Source organism: Fundulus heteroclitus, chromosome 17, assembly GCF_011125445.2.
Source record: "Fundulus heteroclitus isolate FHET01 chromosome 17, MU-UCD_Fhet_4.1, whole genome shotgun sequence".
Lineage (NCBI taxonomy): Eukaryota > Metazoa > Chordata > Actinopteri > Cyprinodontiformes > Fundulidae > Fundulus > Fundulus heteroclitus.
The window spans coordinates 10,968,337-10,987,267 of NC_046377.1; the positions used below are offsets into that span (position 1 = coordinate 10,968,337).

The 18,931-nt window shown below is 42.1% G+C and overlaps 2 protein-coding genes across 4 annotated transcripts; both read left to right on the forward strand.

Annotated features, from left to right (window-relative positions):
* Window positions 1-966: 966 nt before the first annotated feature.
* LOC105916700 lies at window positions 967-10,284 on the forward strand. 2 transcript variants are annotated; one of them, XM_036148944.1, is made up of 7 exons: window positions 967-1,383; window positions 3,108-3,194; window positions 3,330-3,386; window positions 3,477-3,635; window positions 3,843-4,002; window positions 4,195-4,289; window positions 6,291-10,284. In XM_036148944.1, the coding sequence occupies exons 1-7, from the start codon at window positions 1,372-1,374 to the stop codon at window positions 6,459-6,461; spliced, it is 741 nt and encodes a 246-aa protein (XP_036004837.1). In that variant the 5' UTR covers window positions 967-1,371; the 3' UTR covers window positions 6,462-10,284. The 2 variants fall into 2 exon arrangements, with proteins under 2 accessions (XP_036004837.1, XP_012706754.1); XM_012851300.3 differs by having other exon boundaries at window positions 969-1,383; window positions 3,108-3,215.
* Window positions 10,285-12,155: 1,871 nt separating this feature from the next.
* si:dkey-14d8.1 (zinc finger protein 835) lies at window positions 12,156-18,144 on the forward strand. Of its 2 annotated transcripts, none has more exons than XM_012851287.3 (7): window positions 12,156-12,407; window positions 13,626-13,834; window positions 13,933-14,022; window positions 14,152-14,244; window positions 14,318-14,428; window positions 14,571-14,694; window positions 15,727-18,144. In XM_012851287.3, the coding sequence occupies exons 1-7, from the start codon at window positions 12,383-12,385 to the stop codon at window positions 17,382-17,384; spliced, it is 2,310 nt and encodes a 769-aa protein (XP_012706741.2). In that variant the 5' UTR covers window positions 12,156-12,382; the 3' UTR covers window positions 17,385-18,144. The 2 variants fall into 2 exon arrangements, with proteins under 2 accessions (XP_012706741.2, XP_021165580.2); XM_021309905.2 differs by having other exon boundaries at window positions 14,155-14,244.
* The last annotated feature ends 787 nt before the right edge of the window (window positions 18,145-18,931 follow it).

Here is an 18,931-nt window from a genome sequence, read left to right on the forward strand (position 1 = left end):
AAAACCTTCCAAGCTTTCTTGTGATTTATCTTGTAGCATCTTGCTGTACTAAAGTGCTAATACTGGATCGCTAGCAAACACGTTTCTACAACTTTATTTCTTTCATCCTTTACATCTGTGTTTTGTCACATAATGGGTTTTTTTTTTGTGTTTTTCTACCATTAAACCATTTTCCTAGAAGTGGGTGTGAGAAAAAGAAAGAGCTATGTTCAACAGAATACAGCCATATAGCTTGCGTCCCTCGCCTATGTTTATCGCTGTGTGCTACCTCCATCCATACTGAAGTGGAAGCCACCTTTAATAGCTGGAGGGCTCTTCATTGTGGTGACCATTCATTTCCACTATTATACCGCAACATTATGATATTGTTGAACATAGTGATGTCGAGACCATCATGGGGCTTCTAAGGTGCTGCTTTTCAGACTTCCTGCAACACCTAGCTGCAGTGCAGTGCCAACTTCCAAATTTAAGCACATTTATTTCTGCCAGTTGCAATGTTTGAAAAACCTTTTCACTCTCCTGTTGACTAATAATACTGAGCATTATCTTTGTGTACATCCATTAGAGACACTGGCTGCCAGGCTACCACAGGGCTTAATTGATGAATAATTAACCTGGCATTAGAGTCTTTGCCCCCCGCCCCCTCCCCCCCCCCTCCAGAGATAACCCCGACAAGAGGGCGACCAAACAAAGTGTACTGTCCTCAGGAAACGAAGAGTTTGGTTTTCTAAATGATTTGCTTCTCCTCATTTCCTGAATCTCTCCCTTGTGACAGCTATTGATTTGGTAATGGAAATCATTTAGGGATAATGCATTTTACGTGGGTCCACTAATCAGGGAGTATCAGCAGCAGATTATGTTGCGAAACGACTGCACATGCACTCTGAGAGGCAAGAGCCCAAAACTTCTCTAATGGACGAAAACGAAACAAACAAACAAAATATAATACGTTTACATTATTAAGCGAAGCAAGGCATAGCATGGCTGAACATCTGATTTATCTATTCTCACTTTCGCAAACAGCTTGGGGAATAACCCTGACATATTCCAAGTGAGATATTCTCGCAGGACAACAAGCACCCACTTCTCCCGATGACCAAATTGATACGTGGGAGTTTATGGAAAAGTCTCAGACAGCGTCAGAGCGTGACATAATGACTCAGCTTGTAGGCGGCCTCTCCACCGCGTCAGAAGACCCCACCAGTTTTGTCTGAAGTGAAAGCAGACTGCTGGCCCATCTTCGGGCTTCACTACATGTCGGGACAGCACCTACACGCATGCAAACATGCACAGAGATCTGAGTTCTTTTTCTAAGCGCAAAAGGCTGAATTTCATGAGCTGGATCTGAAAAACCTTGGACCCTTGCTCCATATGAGGAAGAAAGTAAGTCGATTCTTTGCATTTTTTTGCATGCTCTTTTGCACAGACAGCCAAACTGTCTGCTGATGCCTGGTAAATAGCAAAATTGTGCTTTCACTTCCATCACCTTTCACAGCGGCTATCACAAATTGATAATTTTGCAGCCGCGAGATGAGAAAAGCACAAATGTGAAATTGTTAGTTTTGCAGCAACTAACTCTTTTTAAATAAAAAAAAGAACAAGAAGATTAAAAAGATGTAAACTGTAAAAAATATTATTACTCCAGTATAAAATTTCACTTGTGGGAGGAAAAAAAGACCCATGCTCATGATACAGAATGCTCCTTTTAAAAGACAATTTCGTGGTTCATATTGGCTCCATATTGTGCTGCGGTTGCACTTTATAAAAAGGGGTTGCAAAGTGAAAGGATCATAAGAAATGTAACAAAGAGAGCCTTTTAATCGTTTAACATCAAAAGCTTTGATTTCAGGCTACAGTTACCTTCTTTGTCTCTGAAAAGTAATTTGAAAAATAGAATTTAAAATAATGATACTGATTATTTAACTTCTTAATGTCGAGAATAACGTTTATGTTGCTCTCATTACGCAAATTAAAGCTTTCACAAACTAGTTTTTATTTCATTAAAACATTAATAGACCAAAACACTCAGTTTACTGAGTTGTAATCATTCTGACGTATTTCCATTTTAAACCTTTTTTTCTTTTAAATGTAATTTTGGCTTTTATCAGACTTACACTGGCAGATTAATGAAACCTGCTACCTATTTTTTAATATTCTCCTTTATAATGCTTTAATTTTCATATATGTGGCATGTGTCACTGTGTATAAATTAAAATATTTGATCAAAATTGTGTTTTAAAAAATCTGCTATCAGTGTGACGTAAAAGGATAAAAGGATTTAGTCCTGGTTTAAGCCATATATACAGTATATTGCCATTTTCACAGTCTATGGTGATAGTAAAATCACAAATACCTTTTGTGGTTTCTTACATATAATGAAGGTTTAAAAAATTCCTAACTGTCCTAAAATACAATCCATTTTGGTATACTCCTGCTGTGGGTATGGGCTTCCACTGCAGGATTTTACAAAATGCAAGTACATTTCAGGAAAGAGATGTAAGTGTATTTCACACTGATGACATCACAAAAAGTGTAAGGATCAAATTAATCAGCTTGCATTGGTAATTCTATGGCAGATAAAGGACTTTTGAAACAAAGTCTGACACAATAGTAAAACAAGAACATCTTCATAATTAGGTAAGAAACTGCATCTTGAATGAGTTGATTTTTTTCGGCAGAAAAGTTTGTCTACTGGCCTTAAAGGATCCCTGTTAAGTGCAGAATAATCGAGGTCAGGTTTGATGCAAGCATATTGGTTTTCAGAACTACAGATTTAAATTGCAGATTTGATTTATTTAAAAAAAAACTCACAATAGCTCTTTAGATTAACACAAACCAGACCACCCTTTACGGTCACATTTTTATTTCTTAACATGCAAAACACAGGGGGGTGCTCCTTCTCCAATACCCCTGGGCTTAATGGCACCCTTGGAGAAGAGCCATTTTGCCCATATCAGAAACAGCCATTGCCCTCGGCAAAGCGTCAGTGAAAGTTATTAGTCAGTTTTCTGGTGATGAAAGAGACAACTACAAGTATCTTGATTTTATGTAAAGTGGGATGAGAAAGCAAAACAATATATTATTTGATGTCTATGTTTTGGCTTCAGATCATCAGCACAACTTGTGTCCTCTTGGGTCTGTTTTCAAGTTTGCGTCTCTGTTCTGGGAAGTTTGGAACACCAATAACTGATGATGTGAGCAAGCTGTCCATATTGGTGAGATTACTACCTTGCGGTCAGAATCGCATTGACGGCATACGTTTCTGAACGCGCTGCGTATTTAGTAATTGACCCTAATGCTATTCTTTGCTGCCTTTATTTCCAATGCAGAAGCAGAATATCCCCTCTGATTATGAGATTCCTGTCAGTTACATTCCCAAAGAGGTGGTATGTATCGCAAATAGATAAGAAACAGTCACCATCGTTGAACGAGGAATGAGAAATTTCAACATTAACCCAGATCTGCTTGTGTCACAGGCCGGCACATGCTGGGTGGTTTTAAATATCTATCCTTTGGAGCAAAGTCTTCGAAAGCTGGCCAGCATGTTTGGTGCCATGTCCTCCAACAAAGATAACATAATCGTCTTCATTGCAATGCTGAAGAGCTTACGCTTCACCTTTGACCACGAAGAACTGGTGGGTAATAGATAGCTTCTCTCGCTGTGTGCTCCTTGAGTGCAAACATAATATCTGGCTTATTAGCTAGAAAAAAAGGACGTTGAAACAACTTCTACTCTGATAGGCGGCTCCGAGGAAGCCGACACATGAAGATTTCAGGATTGCTTTACACATTTAATTGCATAAGTGAATTATTTCAGGATGGTTTGTTGGCTGATCCCCCAGGAAACAGCAATGCAGGTCTTCCAGTGTCACTATCAAGAAAAGAGCTTACTGTCTGGACTTTACTTTGACTACATCCAAGACCTACTAAATGCTGCAACTCAAGGAACATCAAGCTTTTCATGCAAGCCGCCACCATGCCTTAATCATCAACAAACCCCAGGTACATCATTCGGTTCCATTAGTTAACAGTTTTATTCCAACAGATGCTTCAAAACCCCAAAGGGGGGGAAAAAATCTGACAACAATTATAGATTTAATGTCGTACAAGAAGTGTGATGTCATGCCCGCTGACGATCTTGTTTCTCATGTGTAAGCATATTCAGTTACAGCTGCAATTATTCTCTTCTTGCAGAAGGTCAAGAGGAGAGATACAGCTGGTTAAAGAGGAGCCCCTTGCTTTTGGTGATAATCCCATTCACAGCCTGTGTTGTGCTAATAGTTTGGCAGGTAAGAAGACTGTTGAATTTCACCCCGTTGTCTGAAAGGGACAATAAATATAATTCAAATTATGTAAAGTTCTCTTAAACTACAGCTTGAAAATCAAAATGAGGACCAAGTCTTTTCTTTATTCTGAATAAAACATTGGTAAATAAACCTTTTGGCCACTTGGTACAACAGCTGAGCTGAATGTGGTTTTCATTAGAGAAATCTGGTCACCTTATGATGGGGGGAAAAAGTTGCATGCAGCCTGGGGCTATCGCTGTCAAGACGTACAAAAGAGCTGATCTCTTTTACATGATATTAGCATGTAAACTTTCAGCTTTAACTTGTTTAATGCTGCACTTAAATGTGCCCTAGAATGATGAATCTCTTTAAATGACTGCCGTCTATTTTATTTGCTTGTTTAACAACTTGACAACTGTTTGCAGGGAAATGGCTGAGGGAATGCTAGCTAAATGCTAGCGAAATGCTAGCGTTTGCCAGCAATGGTTCTATGCTTTAAGCAAAATAAAGACGACAAACACATGAAAAATATACCTTTACACTAATAGTTCTTTAATATGATTTTTTTTATTAGACTTTTCAATATTTAAAAAATATTTTATTTGCTTCTTAAGAAAATATTCCAGTGGTTAGCAAACCAATTAGTAGCTACCTGCTAACGTACTGCGGTGTTAAACTGGCTGTTCAGTTATCTTTAAACCATGTTGGAAATAACACAAGAAAACACCGTTAAGTCAGAATCCTGTCTGGGGAAAGCTGGAGGTCATCCAGCAGTCCCAACTTGAATTCAGCAGCTTTCCTTATAAAACCCATAGAAATGTACAAGTATTAAACTATTTGTAAACACTTTTCATGGTATATATATGATTTATCCATTGCCATACATGATTTCATACAATATCTATTTGTAAAATGTTCCTTCAGTGTTAAAACGCTTAAAGTGATTGTTGTTGTTTCCTTGTTTAGCTAGTCGTAGTTAGCATCACAGAAATTAGCTAATCCTGTTGGTTTTCCAATCAGAACCCTCTACTCAGGTGTGACGTCATTCCCACATCTGAGCTAGGTTGGCCACTACTCTTACTCCTTTGTAGGTACAACTGAGACAGATAATTTCATGAATATATATATATATGTTGAAAATATATAAGCAGTATTTATTAATAAAACACAAAGCCCAGTTCTCATTTCGTAGTTTCCCACAAAAATTTGGGAAGGTGGGGGGAATAACACTTCATGGTGCCTGAGGCGAGTCAAGCAAATTCTTTATCAGTGCAAAATACACTATTTAATGTAAGAAGAGGAAAGACGTTTAGACCATTGTACACATGTTAGTTATGAGATCGTGACTTCCATCACATCGTCCAGCAGATAAATGCTGTGTTCTACTTGTACTCTAATTAAACTTCCAGAGGTAAAAGAAAACAACAACTGTGTCCTCATAAATAACATAAGGACCACGCATGTAAAAAATAGTGGGAATGGCAATAATAAATTAGATCATACTCATCAACCTTCTTTTATGAACATGTGAATAAGGTTTGAAAGCACACCATTCAGATAAGTACCGTTGAACCGGGGCATGGTTGTGTTGAGAGTGAGATCATTCCCAGGTTTGACTCCCAACTTCCGAGTTAAATGAAACCACACGCCGTTTAACCCCGGATCAGAGAATAGCAGCGGTTAATTGCCTTTTGGTTTTAGTAACCTCAACACTTTCTTTAAAAGGAAAATCCGGATGCTGAATTTCCTCCCACATTGATTTTTATGTGTTTGTGTCTCTCTGTTGGTCAGTCTAACAAATCTCGGGAGAGATTATCTGCCCACATGTTAGAGAGCATTTCCAAGAAGACAAGGCTTGTAAATTTGACAGCAGTTCATCAAATATTTAAGGTGGCATTTGGAGCCCTGGTCATTTCAAGGCCACTTTTACGATTATCTGCCGGTCGTACTGGTGCCTGCTTGTGTGGTTTTTTTTTTACATTCATTCCTCCCTTTTTTTCATAGGTAAAGTCTGGGAGACGCCTACTAGCGTGCAACACTTCAAATGGCCAAGCCGCATCTCCTGATCCCAACATGATCCCAACTGTGTCTGTCTCCATCCCACTTCAAGCACTCGCCCACGCCGCTGACAGCCAGCCAACGGGGGAGGCAATCGCTGATCATGAGAGTGGATGAAGCGTGATGCAGCGCTGAAAAACAAAATTAGTGTGGTCTGTCACTTTTTCCTGCTCAAGCGCCAGAGAAACTGGACGAGAGAAAGCTGAGCTGGTAAAAAAAAAAAAAAAAAAAAAAAAAAGCAAGGTGTGCTGGCAAAATTCCCCCGGCTCTTCAGTCGGGACAAGAGTTATCTCAATAGTTGGTTCACTCCATAACTGCCTGCTGCAGTAAAAACATGATCTTGTCTTGGCTGGTGAACGCCAGCTCTTGGCTGGTCTGCTCCGAGAAGCTAAAAGCCACTTTAATGTCACTCAGAGGGGTGGTGGGTCTCATTTGGGAGCTTATCAACAGAGCTTCACATCAGCACAATGCCATACAGTTTGGAGAACCTTGTTGTTTTGAGATGGAACGACCGCCCTGATGTCATGGTTGTTGAAGTGAATGTCCTTTCATTTCTCTACAGATCTCCTGGGCTGAATTCTTTGGAAATCTTTTAAGGAGTTCATAGAAGAAAGTCCATTCCTACAAAAGTCCTCTGTCAAAAAAAAAAAAAAAAAACCCACAAAGAGAACTGATCCAACTTCTCTTCTACTTGTTGACATTGTTGCGTTCTGTTATCTGTCACAAATTATGGACCTACTAGTCACAAACATCACTCTGAGTAGTTCAACAAATGTCCGACTTCATGAATCAATGATCTGACCAGATGGCAGATAGCCATGGCCAGCGGCCCTTTGAATCCGGTCATTGTGCTTTCGAAGCTGTCGCACAGTGAACTATTGCCGCTCCTCAGCCACTGCGAGTGTGTCGGGAGGTTTTTTAATGCCTCGGCTACGGAGTCAATCACTTTCAGTCATTAGAGCATGACTCTCAGAGCGTATAAGTGCTCTTGTGCTGTATGTGTGTCAGAGAGCGTGAGCAAGAGACAGGACAGGCACGGCAAGAGAAAGCGAGGCAGATAGAGACAGACAGATAGATGAACGGATGAGCTCAGTGAGGAGCATAAGGAGGGATTGTTCCCATCACAAAAGAGCAGGCCGTAGGCTGGAGGAAGTGCCAGTTACAAATATGACCAATGTCGACAGATCTCTATGAATCAACAGGCTAAGAATCTCAGCAGACCGCGGGCTATTTAGCTGAATCTGCAGAGACTGGCCGGCATTTCAATAACAGTTCGCATGATTTATTTCCAAAACAGGCCAATGACATGTAGCTTGTTCTACAGTGAAATGTTTTGGATGAGGTTCAAAACCAAAAACTTTTCATGATCTCCTGAGTGTGGCCCTACTATATTGATGACTTTTAATTTTGTTATGGTAAAAAGAAAAATGTATGTGTGATGTTTAAGTTATTTTACACTTTGAATGTCTTGCAAAATCTAATGAACCTTTTCTAACATTTGCAACAACAGACCTATTTCAAATGTAAACACTTTAGGGTCAGGTTTCTTAAGCTGCATTACACGCAAAGCTGGTTTCACTTGGGCTACCTTTATGGACCGCCTACACTACTCTGGATTTTATTTTCTTAATACAAGTTTTTTGAAAAATCTGCATGGTTTATACTCTAATGATCTATTCCAGTCAAAAATGCTGCAACACTAATGCTGCACCACTAGGTGGCAATATTGTTACTGTTAACTAAATTAAATTTCAAGAGAGCAAGATCCTGTCCTGATCATGGTTAATGGTACATGGGCTCCATCCTGATACCCTTATTAAGTGAGGACTCTTTAGCCAAAGCTGAAGTGCGTCAGCGGTCGCTGTGATAAGTGCTGTCCGAATAGTGCAGTCAGTAAGGAAGGAGGCAGGAAAAGGAGCCTGTAAGCTTCCTCTAATGGCTAGTTTTGTCCATAGTTTTGCCTAGGACCCCGCGACGTCCCTTACCGGAACTAAGAAGCCTTAAGGTATCCCACAATCCTTTGCGTGACATGACTTATAAGTACAGCCACAACAATTGTTGTCAAATCTGGGCCTACAGCCTTCCGAAAATGAACTACAAAATGCTTGCTCTCTTCTCCCTAGACATATTCGTTGGGGCTGTCCTTATACGTCATGTCACGCAAAGGATTGTGGGATTCCTTAAACCTCCTTAGCGGCAGTAAGGAAAAGACATAGAGGTATTCGGATGGAGATCTTACCAGTTAGACTGTTTTGAGATGCAATCATGCTGTTTGTACTTGGGAAAACACAGAGATAACAGAGCAGCCCCAAGTTCAGTATACAAAAGAGCTGTAGTGCTTATTAAACATTTATTGGTGCTCCAAACAGTTTGTATATATTTAACTCAAGAGTCATACCAAGCAATGGACAACCTCTGTTTGTGGACATTTTCATAAAGTATTTGAATGCATAAAATGCAGCTAATTACATTGTTATCATCTTATAATGTGTACAGTAGTTAGCAGCACAACAAAAAGCAAATCCCACCAGCACTGACTTAGGCAAATGCAGCAGAAAGCCGGGCTGGTTTAGACATTCTCCCATAATAGTTGTTCATGTTTTCCTTTAGACTGTTTACTCTTTTCTCTAAGTCATCAACATCTGCAGCTTACATTTGAAGGTACAGAAACAGACTCAGGACAAAGTAAGACAGATGTGACTCTTTTAGGCCCAGAATGCCAAACTGGGCATGTGCATAGAGAAGGTGATGGTCATTTAGCCCCTTTTCCATTTTGTACCTTTGTAGTTTTGGTCGCTTTGTGTCTGGCTTTTTTTTTTTAGCATGGACCTGTTCTGTCTGAATGATATTTTGTGTCAGTTGTACAACCATTTGTAAATTTGTACACACCAAGGAGACAGCTTATACCAGGCAGCTGTAACAAGCAAGGATTTAAACTAATCAACTTTCAGGAAATAATGACCCATGACTCCATGATGTTATATTTTGTGATTCCACTGTCCTAAACACTACATTTTTGGGAGATCTTAAATTTTATTTGAATTTCATGTGAGATTTCCTAACTTTTTACGACCATTAATATCCATAAAATTTATGAAAACGCTTCAGTACAACCAACTAAACTAATAGGCCATGGTTTAAGTACATTGGTACAGAATAGCTTGTTAACAGAAATGAGGAATAACAAAGCTAAAATATGGCAATGTGAGGCCTCAAAATTGGGGTTTGAATTGTCCAATGGGCGTATTGACCAGGAGATGCAAACAGGGACCCCTATAGTCATTGTTTTTACTGTTCTCCAGATATCCAGCCCAGACTTATACACGATAAACTGAATGTATGAATGTAAATATTGATTTGTAAAATCTTTATCTTAGTGTTTGTCACCAAACACTGCTGTTTTGTATGCACAGGAGAGGGAAATGGAGAACATAACCAGTTTTCAATATATACCGGGGTAAATAGGGGAAAAATAACAGCGATGTAGATTTAATTGCGCCCAACAGCCAAAAAGGAGGGGTTTTCCCAGATATATTGATCTTTGCTTCACCAAAAACGTATGAACTCCCAATGCAAATTGAAGCAGATAACAGTTCACCAACGAACGTGGTGACTGCTTATGCTATATTCTCTTTATCTTTAAAGACGTAATTTGGATCTGGGGATATAGTCAAAGCCAACTTAGCCGTGTTTAAGTTCAGTATCTAAAAAGTGGGACGAATACCTGTGCTTAGTGACCAATCTAAACGCTGTTACCATTACAAGCTTATCCTGATCCATTTATCTGCATGTTTGTACTGAGTAAAAACTGTTGTAATGTGTTCACTGAATGAGGTTGCAGAGTATGTTGTTTCTGAAAGAAAGATAGAAATAACTGCAAGAGCAAAAACTGTTCAGAGAGCATTAAATGCAAAGTAACAATGTTGGATTTCGAGATCAGGTTCGGAGAGAAATCTTGGACTTTCCAACTTGGGATTCTGATTTCACGGGTCTTTTTGTTTATCTTTGCAACTTGAAAAAACTTGTAAATGTTAACTTCTGAGTAAAAAACTGGACCACATAAATAAACCCATGCTTCAGCCGGTTATGCAGTGCCAAAGAGCAATTTTTCTGTCTTTTTTCTGGGCTCTGTTCTTTGTCTATCAAATGGTGGTACTTGAAAAAATAAGTAATGTTTAATAAGATGGAATTTATAAAAAAAAAACAAAAAAAAAAACTTGACAATCATTGTTATGTGGCATTCTTTGTTTTACTGGCAAATAATCGGCACAATAGATTATAGAGAAGTCCAAACCAACCTGAAACTGAGTACCACAGAGGAATATGGGAAGTTTTCACATATATTTGGGAATATAAAATATACTGTATATGGTTGTCTATTATAAGACTAGATTATTAATTTCTACTAATAAAATGGTGTGTCTAAAAAAGCTGGAGTGTGTAAAAAACAATGACTCTAAGCCAGGGGTGTCCAAAATGTGGCCCGAGGGCCTGTTGTGTCTGATTTTATGCAGCCCTCCAATTGCATTTCAAGAAAGACTTGACCCACCAGCACTGGTGGCATTTCGCAGATGGAAACTTTAAATTTTTGATTAAGGTAAATGTATTGTAGACAAGTTAAAATCTTACAATTAGTTAATTACAATTTAATTGAATGTTTGGTACAAAACAAAACATTTGTCTTTTAAGAAGCAAGCTTTTTACATCTACTTTGATTTCATGACTTTTTTCTCAAATGCACACTTTGTGGCATCAAAATCTGATTGGAAACAATTTAATAAAAAAGGCCAAATACAGTTTCATACCTTTTTTTTTTTTTTTTTTTTTTTTTTTTTTTTTTTTTACAATTATCATATTTTGTTGGGCAGGTTAAAAGACAATCACAATATTTTTGGTTATGTAATTTATTTTTAGTAATTTTTTGGCCCTCAAGTGCTTCGATTTAAGAATTTCGGTTGTTCTGTAGTACACAGAACCTTTGCTCATGAAAACTTTGGCACTTAACATGATTTCTGTAATACGCTAATGAAATAAAAACTTAAAGGCAACATTAACGATAATTAATAATAATAATTATAATGTATCAGTTGCAACCGAGCTGGCTCAGTATGCGGGCTCATTTACATTAACTGTCCAGCCCCTCTCCCATCGGAAAGGGTTGTTTTCTTCCTAAGATAATGTGTATTTTGTAACCTAATCTAACCTAAAATTGGTGGCCAGAAGTAATGAAAAACATGAATAATTTAGTAAAAGAGGGAGGGACAGAGGCAAAAAGAGTACAGATGCCATATAAAAGTGCTTCACGCTTTCACATTTATTTCCTGCCATAAATGAAATCAAGATTTTGTGTAATGGTAAATTAATAAATTAACAAATAACTATGATATGATAAAGATGTCCTCTTATATTTTAAGTAAAGACTCCAGACCATTTTGGCTGATTTATTAAGTTTAAATATAATTATTATTTTATATATATATATATATATATAAACCTTGAGAAGGTAGGAATGACAGAAAATGTGATTACCAAAGACTCTATTAGATGGATGGATGGACTTTTTAGAGAATGGGACAGGGAATGAAAGCTGCTGGACAATCCCAGTACTTCTTAATTATCCAAGCCAGTGAAATTCTTCAATCAAACTTAAACTGCATAGGAGCCTTCATATTATACGTGCTTTGAACATTTTTGATAATGTACGTATATAGAAATGTCCATTTCTGAATAAACACTCGAACTTGTGAAGAATCACTCGGGAGCCAAATGATCCGGATCTTGGGGAAAGAGCCGAACCGAACCCCACATCCTTGAAGACGGGGCTTTTATGTTATAGAGCAACATCCGGCGGAAGTAGTCGGGCTTTTGTTTTGGAAGGCTGGCACTCGGTGGCCGCCATTATTCTTCGTGGCTTGACGCCCGAGATAAGACGGTTAAACATTAGAAACTATTGTATTTCCAGCGTAATCTGCTGCTTTATTGGTTTGCTTTGAGGCGTCGGTCTGTCGGTTGAGCCAACCGCGCATCTTGAGGCCAGTATGGACCGACGGTCCGGCACAACAGGTAAGATGCTAAGCTAACCGTAGCCGCCGCCGAGGATGGTGTAAAATGAGAAACCGAGCGACGCTCGCGCTGCTGCAAGGAGGCTGTTTTCTCCTTCTGTGCAACACAAACACGCACACACGTCTGCTCCGTTGTTTGCTGGAGAAATGTGACGAGCGAACGGCGGTGTGGCTTTGACCGCTTGGCGCTGCGGGTCACGTAAAACGAGGCGGACCCGTCCCGCCGCGGAGCATCGCCCGGAACAGCTGATCCAGCATCGCGGCGTGTGTTCGCTGGGTGAAAGTTTGAATCGTATGGGTGCCACTCGCTGTTGGCGCTCAATCTCTCCATCGCTCCACACGCACACGCAGACGTGCACTTTTCCAGAAACACCGCCGTCTGTGCGCCCTGAAAAAAAACAAAAAAAGAAGAAGCAACATGCGGCCGCTGCTGCAGCGCCCCCTGCGGCTGCGCGGGGCTACTACCCAAAATAATCTTAACTGAAATAGACCACAACAGTGGGGAGGTGGCGAGAACATGATAGGTTTTAAACATTTTGCGCTGATAGAAATGTGAAAAAACGTGGCTTGTATATCTCTGAATAATTCAGAGTCGATATTTTCTTGAACCGCCTTTTTGTGGCTGCAATCACAGCTACAAGTCTGTGGGTTGTCTCTGCTAGTTTCCCAGATCTAGAGACTAAAAGTTTTTTCTTTTCTTTTTTTGCAAAATAGCTCAACCAGAATAAATACAGAACATCTGTTATTTGACTGGGCCTTTTTAACACAGTGACATGGCTTTGATCTAAACCACTCTATTGCATTTTTAGGGTTTATGTTCTTCTGGACGAAGGGCTGTTCCCTTGTCCCCAAGTTTTTTTACAGCCTATAATCTAACGGATATCCCTCCAGGATTGCTCTGTATTTACCTCCGTGCATTTTCAAATAACTGGCCAGGTACCTGCCCCCGCTGTAGAAGAACATCCCCACGGGTTAAAGCTGCCGTCACCATCTGCCATATTGGCGGGCGCTCTGTTAAAACCTCTCTAATGTTTTATACTGTTTTTAAATGTCTCTGAAGTTTGTCTTTTGCATAGTATTTTTAAACTTAAAATGGACCCCGATATCTCTTTTATTGCATTTTTAAAAAAAAGAAACGTACAAAAATTGCTCCTCTAACCGGCACCGGCGGCGTCATTTGTAAGGCTTGCAGCTGTAACGTCTTCCAACCTGCTCCCAGCTGCAGGTGGCGCCCTCCCTCTGGCCTCCCTCCGCCTGCTGGCCTCCCCGCTGCAGCTGTCCTACTCCTACATATGGCAGGTCATACGGCAGAAGAACGTGAAGCACTACAGCAAGGTGGAGGAGTTTGTGACCATGGTGACGCAGACTGTTCCCGAGCTCCTGAGCTTCAAGCAGACGGCGCAACTTATCCTGGGGCTGAGAGCAAGAGTGAGTTGTTGTTGTTTTTTTTTCATGCATATGACAGAACACATTTTTTTTGTATTTCCTGACTGTTCTTACATTTGTGCTTCTGTTTATTCTCCCAGATAATCCTGGACCTGCTTCAGAACGACGGCCGGCCAGATTCCAAGACCATTCAGACCCTTATAAATAGGTTAAAGATGACATCGTCAGCGGTACGCATGCAACGTGTTGATACTTAATTAATTAAATAGTCACGTCTGCCGTGTATCCCAATTTATCGCAGTCTGCTAGGATGCTAAGGCAGGAATATATAATCTGACCCGAGTGTTTTACAACCCCAGAAGGACGTGGAGGTGGAGAAGTCCCAGACAAACTTCATGGTCCTCATCCAGAGCCTGCTTAAAAACCCCACTGAGAGGAAGCGCTTCTTTCAGGTATGAACCCGCGTGTGCGGTTCTCCGGCCTGTTGCGTGCCTGCGTGACACACGAACCCGCCTCTCTTTGCAGGAAGTCTTCCCTGTTCAGTACGGCGTCAAGTTCGACACGGCTCTGCAGGCCTTGATCGCTGGCCTGGTGTGCAAGTTGGAGCAACTTCTTCCCGTTCCCAATCTGTCCCAGGTATGCACGCGTGTGTGTTTTCTTTCCCCTCAAGAAGAGGAAGAAATAACCTACGGGAATAGGATTGCGACTTTAAGCGGTGCAATAAAGTTTGTGTTGAAAACGCACTCACACCTTTCGCTTCTTGGTGCTTCTGCTTTAGCTTGGTGCCATGATCTCTACGGACGCCTCGGTCCTCGATGCGTGCGGGGCGTTCCTCCCCGACCGCGGAGATCTGAAGACCCTTCTGCAGCACCATCAGAGCAAAGGACTCCTTGGTGTTAAAGGTATATTTCAAAGTTCCAGCCACACACTTCAGAGCATGTTAAAGTGGAAGAACAGGATGCGCGGTGCTTAAACGTTTTTGAAAGTTAGGTTCTGGAAAGTGTGGCGTGCATATGTATTCAGCTGCCTTTACTCTGAGCCCCATAAATACAATTCTTTTTAACTGTATGCCTTCAGAAGTCATCCTGTTGATCAATAGTCTAACTGCGTAGTTTAACCACAGTATAAAAGCAGCTGATCTGAAGTCTTGGTGATTTGTTTGACTGCATTATTGAACACAAAAGTCAGCAGACAGGCCACGGAGGAGGTTGCACTGGTGCAGGGAGAACATTACTCAGATAAGGAGCCAACTTGGTCGTGGGGACGTTGGAGGACCTGCAAAGAGCCACAGCTTGTCGTCATGCACTCCACAAATCTGGCCTTAATGGAATAACGGGAAGAGAAATGAAGTTATTGAAGCATTAGCAGGTTGCAACACGTCATGTAGGGGAGGTCGCAAACAAGTGGCGGAAGGTGCTCTGGGCAGATGAGATCAAAATTGAGACCACGCCATGTAGCAGAGAACTAGCCCTTCATACCACCTAGTACTCACCATCCCCATTCTAAAACATGGTGGCAACAGCATCAACCTGTGGGGGATAAACACCGATTTCAATTATGGGAGAATCCCCGTGAGAAACGGCAGAAAACATCTTTAACGCCAACCCTGACTACAGAGTCAGTGACAGTGAGATCAGATCATATTCATGTGTTGGAATGGCCTAGTCAAAGTCCAGACCTGAGTCCAGGTAGACTGGAAAACTAGTGTTCTCTGGTGCTCTCTCTCCAGATATATTCCAACAGATGTGCTGCTGTAAAAGCAGCAAAGTACCAGAGAAAAAGTATATATATTATATATACTTTATGGCTGTAATGTAACAAGATGCTAAAAGGTTTTAGGGTTGTTTAATACTTTTTGAAAGCACCTTTAGTCAATTTTATGTGAGCTTCAGGTGGAAAGGAGAAATAACAACCCTCTACTTCTTTTCCTGCAGCAACTGTCTCGACGTCAGTGGGCGACTGCGTGCTCTCCTCTCTGGCTTTCTTGCCCAAGCCGGTGGAAACTCCGCCGCCGCCTCCTCCAAAGCGCGTGGAGGCGCCAGTCGTTGAAAACAGCCCCGCCTCTCTGAGCGACAGCGAAGACGTCGGGGGCTTTTCGGATGACGCGGCGAGCCCGGCGGCTTCCGTCGATGCGCCTCAGCAGGAAGTGCCGATAAGTTACAAAACGGCCGTTGGGGACGGAGCGAAGGAAAGGGCGGCGGCAGAGCAAAGCCAGAACCCCCAGCAGGAAAAGAGCTCCGAGCCGCCGGCGCCGCCCGCCGCGACCCCTCAAAGGAAGGACGGCACGGCAGCAGCGCCAGAGAGAGCAGAGCTGCAGCGGCTGCCTCTCAAATCGATCCCTTTCAGGGTCGTCCCAGTGCCGGTCAAGGCGGCGTCCCCCGCGGCGAAGGACAGCCAACGGCCTCAGACGCAGAGGGTCACTTTGCACCAGTGGGTGTCGCAGATCGCCACCAACACCATGTCGCTCCCGGCGCTGCCGCCGCTCCCCGCGGGCCGACTGAGCGACGACGACGACCCGAGGCCGAGCATACGCCGCAAGAAGCAGCTGCGGCACCTGGTGGACCGCTTCAGCTGCGCCGTGTGCGACAAGAGCTTCCCCTACCAGTCCAAGCTGATGGACCACGAGCGCATCCACACGGGGGAGAAGCCCTTCCACTGCTCGGCGTGCAACAAGAGCTTCCGCACGCAGGCCTTCCTCAACAACCACCTGAAGACGCACAGCACCATGCGGCCGTACGCCTGCGGCCAGTGCGGCAAGTGCTTCACCAAGCTGCAGAGCCTGACCAAGCACATCCTGGCGCACAGCGGCCAGAAGCCGTTCTACTGCAACGTCTGCAACAAGGGCTTCACGCAGTCCACCTACTTCAAGCGCCACATGGAGTGCCACACCAGCCAGATGACGTTCCCGTGCAAGCACTGCAGCAAGACCTTCCCCACGGCGTTCAAGCTGTCCAACCACGAGCGCTGGCACACGCGGGACCGCCCGCACATGTGCGAGCGCTGCGGCAAGCGCTTCCTCGTCCCCAGCCTGCTGAAGAGGCACATGGGCTACCACATCGGCGACCGCCAGTACCTCTGCTCCCAGTGCGGCAAGACGTTCGTCTACCTGTCCGACCTGAAGCGGCACCAGCAGGACCACCTGCCCAAGACCAAGATCCCGTGCCCCGTCTGCCAGAAGAAGTTCTCCAGCAAGTACTGCCTGCGGGTCCACCTGCGGATCCACACCCGGGAGAGGCCGTACCGGTGCCCGCTGTGCGACAAGAGCTTCACGCAGGTGGGCAACCTGAAGGTCCACATCCGGCTGCACACCAACGAGCGGCCCTTCAGCTGCGACGTCTGCGGCAAGACCTACAAGCTGGCGTCCCACCTCAACGTCCACAAGAGGACTCACTCGTGCAAGAAGCCGTGGACGTGCGAGACGTGCGGGAAGGGCTTCACCGTCTCCGCCCTGCTGCGCAAGCACGAGCAGATCCACGTGAAGGAGGCCAACCCCGACTTCGCCGGCAAGCGGCGGGTGAAGGGGAAGCACAAGAAGCAGTCCCTGAGCAGGAAGTTCGACGAGGAAGAGGAGGGGAGCGATGAAAATTATTAAAGGAGACGCGAGGACTGATCTCTGCTCTGATAGGTCAATGAACGCTGCTGCCAGACGAGAGACACTTTGAAGTTGCCTCAGACTAAAGACATGGCTGATTAGGGGACGGCTGAATCTAAAGGTCTTAGTTGGAAGGTGGATCATGTAGAATAAACTCAGCGTAGGGCTGGACGATACAGAAAAAAAAACATATCGATAAAACAGAAATCCTGTTGATCGATAACTTAAAACATGTTTTGAATTTACTGATAATTATGTTTAAGTTAACATGTTTTAAAAAAAAAAAACATTTGTGCTCTCTGAAGTCTTTGAAGGGGGCGGGGCTTGGTGACAGAGGGTTCCTGGGTCTGCGTTGTGATTGGTTGGGAGGATGTAACGACTGTATTATTAACCTACATGAAAGGCTAGAATGTAAAAGGAAGGAAAAGTGTTATATTGAACTTTTATTTTATTTTTCTATCATCGGTAAACGTCTATCAATCGACATTGTTGTTGAATTATCGTCCAGCCCTAACTGAGCGGCTCTCATATGTGCTCATGCATGAATATTTAACTTTCCTTTTGATCGCAGTTCATCGCTATAATAATATAAACACACAAAAGTTTTGTTAAAAAGAAAAAAAAAACATGCACCAATCAGGCAGATGAACATGTCTGATTTTGAACATGTCCTACTTTTTTTTTTACCTGTAACAACTTTAAGGCAAAATAGAGAAACTCACCACAGGTTCTTTGTACAAGGTCGTAGATTTGGATCCAACAAAAAAAATTAGGAGTTACGACATTATCCGCATTAACGCATTATAAGCTGTCTACATCACATTTGTTATTTTGAATAAACTCAAAAGAGTTGACTTTTATGTTTAAAGGCCGAAAGAGATCCAATTTTTTTATTATTTTTTTTATTTTATTTTACTGTTTCACCTGCTGATAACCAATCAGAGACCATCTCCGGCCAGCAGCTCAGAGTCCATTTTTAAGTTACCTAAACAGATGAAAAAAATCAGATTTTTGCTGTTGAGACACAGTGAAAAAATCAGAGATGAACCATTTGGGCTTTTTCTGCCCGATAGAAGCGCAGCAGCTTCTTTGATGGAATTTATCAGCTATGAATCCAACAACAAATGAAGGAATTAAAATAATATTCCCTTTATGCATCACAGCACATATATCCAACCTTCATCTGCTTTTTATTAAAGTGTTGTACATTACATTTAGATAGAGACCATCAGGGGAAAAATCAGCCAGTTCCAATCTCAAGCATCATCCTTTGCAGAAGGCTGTATTTTCATAGTCAACTTGTAACATGATCACCTAAACTACATGTTTTTCAAATCATGTGACGTTAGATTATTTTTACCCTTTACTGTGTAATTAAGCGCTGTAGCGTATAAAGGAAACATTTTCTCTTAGTGTATTTTGGTGGAAAATGTAACTGTTTTCTTTTTTGCTTTATTCAACCATTATTGTAAACATTTCATCTGGTCTGTTCTAGTCGAACGCCATAATCCTTTCTGTCTTGATTTATGTATCACAGTTTATTTCTA